At 47.3% G+C, this 12,278-nt stretch overlaps 1 protein-coding gene across 1 annotated transcript in view; it reads right to left on the bottom strand.

Annotated features, from left to right (window-relative positions):
* The window catches only part of UBE2R2 (ubiquitin conjugating enzyme E2 R2), a 50,761-nt gene extending 41,948 nt beyond the window's left edge, over positions 1-8,813 (bottom strand). The window contains exon 1 of the mRNA XM_053409019.1: positions 8,571-8,813. Coding sequence (XP_053264994.1) covers positions 8,571-8,747 — 177 coding nt within the window. The 5' untranslated portion in view covers positions 8,748-8,813. The remainder of the gene's footprint in view (positions 1-8,570) is intronic.
* Between the last annotated feature and the right edge of the window lie 3,465 nt (positions 8,814-12,278).

Here is a 12,278-nt window from a genome sequence, read left to right on the forward strand (position 1 = left end):
CTCACTAGCCACATCTGCAAAAGGCATTAGTCATACCTTAGGTTGAAGTAGCTTCGGGTTGAGCGTTTTCAAGTTATGTGTTACTTCCGCGTTTTGCCACTCGCGCATGCGCAGACGCTCAAAATGACGTCACGTGCATGCGTGGAAGCAGTGAGTCACGACCCGCGCACGCGCAGACGCGGGCTGTGTTCACTTCAGGATGTAAATGGGGCTCCGGAACGGATCCTGCTCGCATCCAGAGGTACCACTGTATTGAGAACATTCCATCCAAGCAAAAACACAGGGTCCCCCAGCCTGGTCTACACTGGCTAACAACAATTATCCAGATTTTCAGACAGGGGACCTTCCCTGTCTTTCCTGGATATGTCAGAAGTTGAACCCAGTACCTTTGGCATGACCACTGAGCTTTTACCCTTCCCCAAAGGACTGTAGACATCAGTATTGTCGTACCCTAGTCACACACTGCCACCAAGATCTGCAAAGAAAGGGCAGAGACAACTCTGGCAACATAGCACTGGTGGACAGGAAAGCAAATGGTGGCCCTCGGATTCAGGCTGAAAGCCCTGCTGCCATGGCCAGGGTCAAGTCTCAGTCTCCCAGCTGCCTAGAATTGAGCAGCTGTAGTATATGATCCTCTCTAGTGAGCTGTATGGAGTTGGGCTCAATCTTGGGTTTCTTCCAGCCTCGCTGCTGTAGAGGACTACAATTCCCCGGGGGACAATGCGGTGGATCAAGTTTCATTTCCCAGCAACTCCAGCCTTTCCAAGATGCCAGTGTTATTATCGGTACATGCAATCTTGCACCTACAAACTGCTAAGAGGGGAAAGAACGGGAGGCAAATGCTAAGCAGGAGACCAAATAGTGCAATGAACACTTGCCCTGCAGTCTGACTCCAGCCACTCCAAAAGTCATGCTACAGAGGGGTGAGAGATACTGTCTGACTGACCCCTTATTTTTATTACTTTATACATAAGCATTTGTACTGTTTTTTTAAAATCTCAGTGTACCTTTAAAGCCACAGTGTGTTCCACAGGCAGAAGCACTTAGATTTATACTAGATATACATGGTCTGAGCTTGCAGCTTATATTACTTCTCCTGACTGGCTTGGGGAGAGGGAGTAATGCTTTGAGCCATATGCCACATGTACCAAACCAAATACTGACAGTGCCAAGGAGGCAGCCTGTTTTGCTTTCTGCTCCTCGTGGTCTGGGGAAAGGGATTATGTGGTGCTGCAGTGCGCTCTGATAGACGACCTTAAAACACTCCGCAGCCTCACATAATCTGGCTTCCAGGTCAACAGCGAAGGGAAGGCAGCCAACAGAGGCACCTGTCTCGCCCAACCCTTAGAAAGGCTTACAGAGCAGACCTCCTCAACAGATGCCAATATTTGAATAATCCTGTTATGATCACGAAACCTTGGAATGTTTATCCACACCCCTTCATCCCCCCCAAATAGTATGCGAGATGTAAGGTTGCTCATGTGTCAGGTCCCAGCCAAAAAAAGAAAAAGGAACAGCAGTGTATACTCTGTGCTATAATATTCCCTGTAGTTACATATATTTTAGTCCTCGGGGGTTTACAATCAAATTAGTCTTCCCAATTCTGGAGTTTTGAGCAAAACTCACCATAAGCACATTTTGTAGGCCCAGGAAACAAACCCCACAAACAGAAGGACACTCCCCATGGCCCCGTGGCTGAAGTGTCTGCAAGTGATTTGAGTAACTTGGACAGTTAACTTGGACCAGATCCTGTAGAATTTTATTAGTTATCAGCCCAATCAGGATGAATTTCAGGAACCAAAATCCATTTTTTCTGTGTAGCCTGAGCAGGAGCAGAGAACAATGTTATATTTAATTGTTGTAGCTTGTCTTCACTTTCCCCACCTCACTGCCCTGTTCACAGTTGTGAAGAATATCCCTACGTTATGAATGGTCTCTCTCTATATATGGACAGTCCCTGGATAAAGTGACTTTTCTTCTTTGCCCTACGTCCTTTTTAAAATGTGGCTCTTTTGCGGGGGGGGGGTTATTGGGTTGTTTTTATTTTGAGTATATATATTGTGGTTTTTATGTTGATCTTTTCTGTGAACGGCCCTGAGACCTCCAGGTATAGGGCAGTATATAAATTCAATAAATAAAAAACTAATAATAATTCTTTCAGCTCTCAAAGTTCATAACCTAGCTAAAGGTTGTCATCTGAACTAGCAAGATGTTTAACTGAGAATCAATCAGTCAGTCCATCATTTGAAAAACAAGACTTTAGAGCTGTCTTGCTCCAAAATGGCAACTACACATTCCATTTTGGCAACTGTAACCTTGGTTTAAGGAGCCATTTGGCAGCTAAATTCTATTATCTGAGTCTAACACTGTTTTTTGTGCCTGAAACCCAGGTTCAGGGTGCCATGTAGCAAGTAGCCTTTGTATCCCAGTTTCTAACACTGTCTAAAGGGAGTATTTTAGGAAACAGCCTTGCAGTTAAAACCATGAAAAGTCCCAAGCCCATGAACATTGCCCCTGCTTGTCACTTGTGGCACTCCAACAGAAGCAGCAATTGAAACTACATCCCCATTTGAAGAGAGCTTCTCTCTTTTACCACAGTGTTCAAGGCAAGTAGTGCTTTTCAAACGTGTACTTAAAGCAAGTTAGATATTAAACATTTTTTAAAGCTAGGTCCTTAAGGCAGTTGGGGGTCCCTACAAAGCATGGAGCACTCTTTTTATGCCTTCAACACAAGCACCCAGCTGCTAACCAGGCTCTGCACTGCCACTGAGCTACAAAGAATTCATTGTTTTGATAGCAAAAACATGTTCAAATTTACTGCACTTGCTCCTTTAATACTGTGTCTGGAGAGGTTTTGTGATCAAGATGTTAGCTCTTGCCTTACGCAAGGCAGACTTAAGTTGCAACATACTGCGGAAAAAGGTAAGATACAAGTAAGATCCTAAACTAGAGGAAGCGTTTGCCAAAAGGGGTTGGCTGTGTGGTTGTTGTTTTTTTGCATTTGTTTTGGTTTCTGAGGTGTTGCCATTGCAGAAGATCATGTGTTCTACCCAGTTTGTCAGTGAGTGTTGTAAGGTTAAGATTTCCCTAAAGTTTATCCCCACCACAAGGTTTTCCAGGCAGGCTACAAAAGTCAACTCACTTTAAAGGAGCCAAAGTAAGTGAGGACAGGAGGCAAGGGTGCTTCCTTGTTTTTCTGGACTAGGGCAGGCCAGTAGGCATCTAGCTAGCTTGCTTGGTGATTTTATGGCACAGCAAACATCTAGGCATACTGTGCCAGAGCCCAGATTACATTTCAAGTAGCCACCTCCAAGTTTCCATTCCATTCATGCATAAAACTTTGTCACCAGTCATCTCCCATTAATCCTCAAGAGCTTAAAGGGTTCTGAATTGCAAACTTACCCATGATGAGGCACAAAGGAACAGCAGCACAGAAGCTGCTCCTCCTGCTCTTAGTTCTCCATTAAGGGGCAGTGTATAACAGAGGCGCCAAGAGGTAAAGCTTTTGACTTCTTTCAAGTGCAGGCTAGGTGTTCCTCCCTAACAGAGGAAGCTGCCTCTACATAGAATTTTTTGGCAATGTAGAGGTCAGCATAGCCTTCTCCCTAGGGAAGCATGCAACTCTTGTCACCCACAGCTTGAAGTGCTAATTGGGGAAAAGCTTTATCAAATGCCAAGTGGCACACTGACATCCCTAGCTCTGGAGCAAGAACCAAGCAATTATTCAGGCCTTGCTGCCATTTCTTTGTAGACTTTAGGAGAGAGTTTTAGAATAAAGCCAGTTTGTTCACTGGGGCAAATTGGGATTTATAGATAGGGCAGTAAACTGGTACCGGTAATTTGGGAGACTGGGAGTGGAAATGCATATCCAACCCATGCTTGATCACCAGCCATCAGCCAAATCCTCCTGGCACGTTGCCAATTGCCAGGTCTTCTGTGGCAACTGATAATTGCTTCTGGGCAAGTGGCAGGTTTCTATTCTACTAGCTTCCTCACTCAATAAATGCTTAAGGCTCTACCGCAAGCATTCTATTTGACAGAGCCCCCATTTAGTTATCAGAACTGGGAACTGCTACTAGCTGCCATTGCCCCCAGCAGTCAGACGGTGCATGTCTAGTCACTGTAACTTAACACAAGAAGCCTGGATAGCTCAGTTGGTAAGAACATGGTGCTGATAATGCCAAGGTTGCAGGTTCGCTCCCCATATGAGACAGCTGCATATTTCTGCATTGAGGGGTTGGACTAGATGATCCTCAGGGTCTCTTCCAACTCTACAGTCCCATGATTCTATGGAATCTATGATTCTAAGGCGCACATGGAAGCTAAGTCCTCTGAGGCAAAACACATGCTTTGTGCACACAAGCTGCCAGATTCATTAGAGCAGCTCTGCTGGATCAAACTAAAGATACATATGGTCCAGCATCCTGCTCTCCCAGTGGCCAGTCAGGTGCCTATGGAAAGCTGAGTGCAGCAGTGATTTCCAGCACCAAGAGGTACGTTGCCTCCAGCAGAGGAGGAAAAACACAGCCCTTGTGGCTAGTAGCCATTGATAGCCTTACCCTGCATTAATTTGTCTAATGCTCTTCTAAAGCCCATTGTTACATTCAAGTCACCATTTCCAGACATTCAGCTAGTAGGAGAGATATTTCTTGAGGTCTTTTGAGAGCTACTGCTTTTAGAGTAAGTATTCAAAGCGAAATGGACTAATGGTCTGCCTAAGCTAAGGGCAGTTTCATATGTGAGGTCAAATCCATGCAGATTAGAACTGGGATGGGCGTACAAGCAGTTCTGTCACCATGACACACTTACAAGGGCAAAAGAGGCTACCAAGTCCCAGACAGATAAATGCTCTCAAGGCACAGGGCAGACCAGGGAAGAGATGAAAACAGCAAAGTTTATATCAGTGTAATGGAGCTAATGTGTGAAACCCTCTTGTGTGATAGCGGGAGTGAGGAACAGTGGATTTTTGGGGAAACAGAAGGGCCTGCTGTGCTTAAAACTGAAATAATAAAGGGGGAGAAGCTTAGTTTCAGAAACCCTACCTGGCCCCCTTTGTTCCAATTCAAGGGTGCGGGAAAGTAGGCGGGAAGGATTTGGCAATTTAATGGAACAGCAGTATTAAGGCCACATCCAAACAAATGGCAAGGCAGTAAATAGGAACAGGATAACAAAACCAAATGGAAGAGACACCACAGATGTTCAGGCACTAAGCAGACCAGCATTCCTTAACCCAGCTGGCAGGAGCCTCCATTAGCAGCAAAGTTTTGGAGTCTGTTAAAGACTGGTTTGTTGCAGCACAATGTTTGACAGTAGTCTATTGCACAGGTCCAACTCAAATGAGTCTCCACTAAAATCTCTCTTGGCAAATCTCTCTTTGACTCTTAGGACAAAGTCCCTTCAGCTTGTGCTACAAATGCTGCCCTACAATTCACTCAATACCGTGCTATTTCCCAACTAGCTCACAGCACCAACACATCTGTTTATTACCATAGTTGGAACCTGACGTCCAAGACATCTCTAAAACTTTCTAAACCCCATGAAAGTGAACACATATTTTCCTTAAAAAGTAAACAATTACAGAAGTGCCCATTAATCCTTAATTTCCACCTACTGCAAGAACTCCAGAACTGTTTCTCCAAAGGATCCTTTTGGATACTGAAGAAGCAACAGAATTCCCTTTCCCAATTTCCCTGGTAACTTGGTGGCAAATATCTTTAGGGGCAGAAACTGTTAAACATGGCTTGCTAAGATAGTATTGACATGGCCTCTGACAAAGGGAAAGCTTGCCTCATCAACCATTTGTATAAAGTAATTCAGCAAATATTTGTACTTCCAAAAAGCTTTTGATAAATTCACTTAAGCTCCCCAAAAAACCTCAGTAGTCATAGGATAATAGGGTATGCATCTTGTTAAAGATGGACAATTATTACAGTATATCAACAGCTAGCATCATTGACAGCTAATTGGAACCTCTAGGCAGAGCTAGCATTTTATTTAATTCAATTATTAAGTTATCTGATTAAAAAATCCTCTAGATAATGAAAAATTTGACTGGCAGATGCTGCACACAAAACAGGGGATGATCACCTACATTCCATCCCATTTACAACCTTTCCAGAAGTATTTACTTGAAAGCTGTTGGTTTCATTCAGGACAGTTATATTCTCTCCCCTTGCCATTTCTGTCTTCATAACCACCAAGGGTTAACCATTTGCTTCCTGCTCCCTCCAGGATGCCTACTTCTACAGTTCTCAGATAGTACACTTTGGTTATCATTCTGTCTCATGTACAGAGGCTAATGGAACAACGTTTCGGGAATGTGCCAGGTTGTGGTGAAAGGTGATAAAATTCCAAATGTTTACACGCATCTGATCTTGAACAGCGTCTTGTCCCAACCTAAAGGTAAAGGTAAAGGTACCCCTGCCCGTACGGGCCAGTCTTGACAGACTCTGGGGTTGTGCACCCATCTCACTTAAGAGGCCGGGGGCCAGCGCTGTCCGCAGACACTTCCGGGTCACGTGGCCAGAGTGACAAAGCTGCATCTGGCGAGCCAGAGCAGCACACGGAAACGCCGTTTACCTTCCTGCTAGTAAGCGGTCCCTATTTTATCTACTTGCACCCGGGGGTGCTTTCGAACTGCTAGGTTGGCAGGCGCTGGGACCGAACAACGGGAGCGCACCCCGCCGCGGGGATTTGAACCGCCGACCTTTCGATCGGCAAGCCCAAGAGGCTCAGGGCTTCCCACCACAGCGCCACCCACTCCCAATATACAAAGCTCCTAGCTAAGGCTCAGTGTCTGTTACTAGAATTTCCAAAGCACCCTTAACAGCTCATTCACATTCATTTTACAGTTAACTGCAGATGCTGCATCCAACCCGTTCCAACCCTACCTAGCTGAATACAATAAAAGGTGAATCCAGGTTACTCAGATTTTAATGTGCAGGTTTTAACAGTACTCAGGGCGCCAGTGGAAAGAACTTTTTATTGAAGGTCTAACAGGAGATGGCTGAATTATAGCCATAGTAACTATTCAGCATTAGACAAAATCCCAGTTATCCCTTTCCTTCAAAATTAAATGCACTCAATTGTTTTTCCTTAAGAAGCACAATGTTTAAAACCCCCTCAAAGGTAAAACTCCAGTTTCAGAGATCTGCATGTAAGCCTGATACATGGGTTATAGTAAAATTCATGCAACACTCACTGGAACTAAGCACACTGTCTCTCTTTAAGGGTAAATAGCACAATGTGGGATGATATGGGAATACTTTCCTGCTCAGCCTTGCACAATGACAGTTTTCTTACACTTGGTGAAACTTCTTTGTATGTAGGAGGGAATGTCCCCTCAACACTTCCCCCAGTGACAGTGATCTGATTTTCGTATGTCCTTTAAGAGTTGGACTTAAGAACTGAGGGGAAAGGGTCTTTACTTCTGGTTGAGGTGTTGGACTATGTGAGGGGAATGTGCCCAACACGATTTTGTGCTTCCAGGATCATGAGGTGGCACATACATGGGACATTATATGCCACTGCTCTAATTACTCTAAGAGGAGCTATAGCCCATAAACGATCAAGATGGTGAAAGGGGCGATAAAGGGGGTGGGCAGAGAACCAAGACAATAGGTAAAAGACACCACCTCTCACACTGGCATGCAGACAGTGTTTGGTGATTAGGGGCAGGGGTTCAAGACTATGGAGAAGCTAAATCAATCCTTAGGGATGTGTAAGGAAAAGAGTTGCCCTCAGATGAATGGCAGTGACAGGGAGTAATGTCTGGGTACTCTACTGACTTGCATCTACTGAGAAAGTGCTTTTTAGTGGGAAAGAACAGAATGCATCCTAGCAGACTACCCTATATAGAGACAAGTTATAGAAATCTGGAGTCTTCCACATGAGCGGGGAAAAGTAGGCAGGACCTGAGATGCTCAAAGAAATCTGAAGCATAAAGGAGAGAGGAGTGGGGGTAGAATCCCCAAGTGTCAGCAGGAGATTTCTGCAGACAAAGAAGCATAAACAGTAGCAGTATTGTTGAAAAAGCCAGAAAGATGTAGAGCAATTTTGGGGGGAAGGGGCCATTTTGAACGGGAGAGAGAAGGTGTGTGGGATCATGCCTGCGGTGCTGTGCTGGCAAAGGCTCCATTTAGAGCAGCGAGTTAGTTCTAACATAGAAGAAATTCACTGCTGCAGCTTACATAACAGAATATGCTGCAAAAAAGGGGGTGGACACATCATCCTCAAATATAAAAAAGAAGTTATTGGGCAACCTCACAGGAGCTCCTACAGAAGGTTTTGAATGCAAGGCACTTATGTAGCACCACTTATGCTCCAGAGGTGTAGGGGACACAGAAGTGAACCCCTCCGCTCACCTAGGGGCATAGCTGTCAACGTTTCCCTTTCTTAAGGGAAATTCCCTTATTCCGAATAGGATTCCTCGCAAGAAAAGGGAAAAGTTGACAGCTATGCCTAGGGGACTGTGTCCCAGTTAGGACTCCTGTGGGTGGATGGTGGGGGGCGTAGGCAGGAGGCTATATGTGTGTCCACCCCCCTCTCTCAGGGGAAGGGGTCCCGCTCACCTTGAAGTAGCCTCCCTCGTAGAGGGTGTTGGGCGGCCCGAAGATGGCCACCTCCCAGTTGTAGAGGTCGGACTCGTCCACCAGGGTGATGCGGAAGCCCTCGACGGGCTCCTCCTGCAGCCCCTTCAGCTCCAGCATCAGCGCCTTCTGCGAGCTGCTCACCTGCTGCTGGGCCATCGCGGCGGCGGGCGAGGGCGGCGGAGGGGCGGGCGAGCCGCCGAGGGGCAGTCAGGGCCGGCCGGCCCGCGGAGACCCCCTGCAGCTGCCGCCCTCCGCCGCCCGCCCGGCCGCCAGCCCCGGGGCCCCCGCCCGCCCCCCGGGATCCGGATCCCCCGCCCGGCCGCCGCCGCCGCCTCGTCGGCCTCCCTCAGCGGCGGGGGCGGCTCCTCGTCGCGAGGCCGCCTCCTCCTCCTCCTCCTCCGGAGAGGGGCTCCGCGGCGGCGGCAAGGCCTGCGGGGGCTCCGGCCAGGCCTGGGCCCGGAGGCCTCTGAGGGGAGGAGGAGGGTGAGGGAGGCCTGCGAGGAAGTCTCCTCCTCAGACGCCTCGGGACTCGGTGAGGGGGAGAAGCGGGGCCCGCTAGGCCGGTCGGTCGGTCGGCCAGCCGCCCGCCGGACGGACGGACGAGCTGACGGACCCTCAGGCCTCGGCCTCGCCTGCCTCCCTGGGCGCTCTCTCCACACGGGGACAGACGGACGGGCGGACAGACGCGCGCACGCGCACACACACGGCCGCCAGAAACAGCAGCAGCAGCAGCAGCCCCGCGGCCGCCGCTTCCTTTTGTGACGGCGCCGCCGCTCGGCCAGTGACCTCAGCGCGCAAGTTCCACCGCACGCCCCGCCCCCGCCGGTGTCGTCATCAACCCCCGCCGTCGCCTGCCGCTGCTGCTGCTGCCGCCCCGACACATAAGCCGCGCCTTCCCTCGTCCCGCCCCCAAATGAAGCCTCCTTCCTGAGGTCTGCGACTGCTTATTGGCCCGATTTGGAACGCCCGCCTCCTCCTCCAAGCAGCTTGGCTCTCGCGCTGCCCATATAAGGCCTCGGCCATGCCTCCTTCTTACTTATTGGTTCGATTGGCAACCCCGCCTCCTCCCAATCCCGGAGCTATTCCCCGATTGGGCGCGCCGCCGGCTAAGCTACGCGACCCACGCATCCTCTCGGAAACTTAAGGCATTCCTTCCATCTCATGATTGGTAGCTGGCTGCAAAGCCCCGCCTCAGCTCCCTCCTATTGGGTAACGTTTGCAGTTGATTCCCGCCCTTCTCATCGGCTACGTTCTTCTATTGGCTAAAGGACCAACCGTATATATTATGTAGCTATCCCGCCCTCTGGGGCAGCTCCTTCCTCCTCATTGGCCATGGTGACTCTTTTCTAACTTGCTACCTCTCTTGTCTATTCCTTGATGCGGAAACAATCTCTTCCTTAGGTCCATCCTTTCTTAAAGGGGCAGGGTCATTATTTCCTTCCTGCCTCCTAAACAAAGCCTTTTCCCCTCTCCTAGTATATATGTAAAAAAGTAAATTGAGACAGTTACTAAGGAAATTGCATGATGATGGGCTGTTTGCTACAAAGTCTTACTGCACTGAGTTAGTCTTGTACATTCATATCAATAGTTCTGCTAAATATATATATATATATATATATATATATATATGTATGTATGTATGTATATGTATATATATATATTTGTTGCATTTCTGTAATGGTTCTCTCCCCCTCTTCATTGAATCTCCAGAACAACAGCCCTGTGAAGCAGGTTAGACCAAGAGCATTGGCTGCTCCAGGATAGTGGAGGGTGTGTGGTCTATGCCCCATAGGTATAGTGGTAGTGGAAATGCTCTGCAGGGCGTGGGGGGGTGTCAAGGAGGATCAGTTGTTCTGAAGTGAGAAATGTCCCCATTTTCATCTGGGGAATATTGGAGGCTATTATATAGGGCTTTATAACCCAGTAGTGAAAATCCAATTTCAGGAGAGGTGTACCATGTCATCAGAACTTTGCCCCAGAATGCAACTGGCCAGCATCATTTTGCACTACCTGGACCTTCCAGACCAAATTCAGGTGCCCCCCTTTATAAGAGGTATGCAGTACAGACATAAAGGAGATGGCCTTCTCAATAGCAGTGGCTAGCAATGGGAAAGAAATTATATTCAGTTCACCCATCAAATTTGCACTTTCTGAAACAATATGAGAACCAAAGAACACCAAGCCATCCAAATTTGCACTTATTCAAATTTTGCTGTGCAGTTCTCCAAACAAGGTTTACAAAAGATAAAGATATTAGCAGTTTTTTATGTTAAAAAATGCATTCTATTATGAGAAATACACAAAGCAATTTGCATTAAAATGTCAAGCATTAATGTAGAGAGCTGAATGTAAGATTGGAATATTGAAAAGCTGAGCGTGCCGAAATTGACAGATCCTTCCACCCCTAGCGGTGACACCCAAATTATGGAATTGACCCCCTACAAAAAAGTCTCACCCAGCACCCATGTTGCAGTCTTTCCAGCACCAGTCCAAAGCATTTTTATTCACCCAATAATTTTATTATATTTCTTGTCGTTTCTAGTTCTAACCCCAGAACCCCCCATTCAGTGAAACCTGGGACACCCAACAATAATTTGTTAGGCGTCTGAAAGAAAACTTAAGCGCTGGGCCCAATTATATTAAATGGTCAGCAGTTGACATACGCAGAGAAAGGGATTTGAAATGTACCCACCATATTAAAGCCAGTTAATTGGATGGAACAATTTCAGAGAGATGCAGAGCTGTGCAGCATTGTACTGGATGTACTGGTTCATTAAGCCTACAGGCTGTTCTGAATGCAAGTAATAACTTACATAACTCATGTCATAATTGACATGAGACCAAGCACTCTGAAGAACAGTAAGCCACTTCTGGCGAGAGCCCCATATTTCACTTGCGAATAAAAGAGCTTGTGATTTCTTCTTTCCCCTCCCATCTTTGCGTCCTTTGTCTTGTGGCCTTGGGGCAGAGCTCATCTCAAGAGCTTACAGCTGCTCCCTTATCAGAACACAGAAGCCTTGTTCATGTCGCCTCAAGGGCCCTTGGCTGAAGCCGAACAGCCGAAGGTCTTTTGCTGATTGCCTATTTTTCTTGAGGAGCTCCTCTTCCTACCCTGCAGTTCAGTGCCCAGCATGGGGATTAATCATTGCCCCTTCCCAGCTTCAGAAGTATCATTAGCTTCAGTCTCCACACATATGTCCTCCTCTCACAACAGCCCTCTTTGGATTTTGTCAGTGATTTTAAACATGTTTGTCCATCAACCCTCTTCTTCAAACGTCATTTCTCCCCTCTGTGCAACCACAGATCCTTGAGCACATTCTTCCCAATGAGTGTTTATTGTGCGATTGTGGTATTGTTTTTGTGCTGGTTGTGCCTCCTAGTCCCATCAGGTAGCTGATGGGTCTCAAACCCTCTATGAGTTAGGGACTTCCCCTGCATGCGGAGATCTGACGGACTTGTCCAATGGTCAAAAATGGCAGATTCATAATGTGCTGTAGAGGGAAGTAAGGGGCAGATGGGGCTTGTAAACCTGGGAAGGAGGTAAACTTCTAGCAGAAGGAAAACTTTTATCCTAAATCTCTGCTGCCTTGTGGGATAGCTTCTGGAGAAGAAAAGGCTAAGAAGTAAACCCTATGCAAATCCAGAATGGATTCCCCAAGACAGTGGGATGGCACCTTGTGCGCCTCC

This window comes from Podarcis raffonei, chromosome 11 (genome assembly GCF_027172205.1).
Source record: "Podarcis raffonei isolate rPodRaf1 chromosome 11, rPodRaf1.pri, whole genome shotgun sequence".
Taxonomy (NCBI): domain Eukaryota; kingdom Metazoa; phylum Chordata; class Lepidosauria; order Squamata; family Lacertidae; genus Podarcis; species Podarcis raffonei.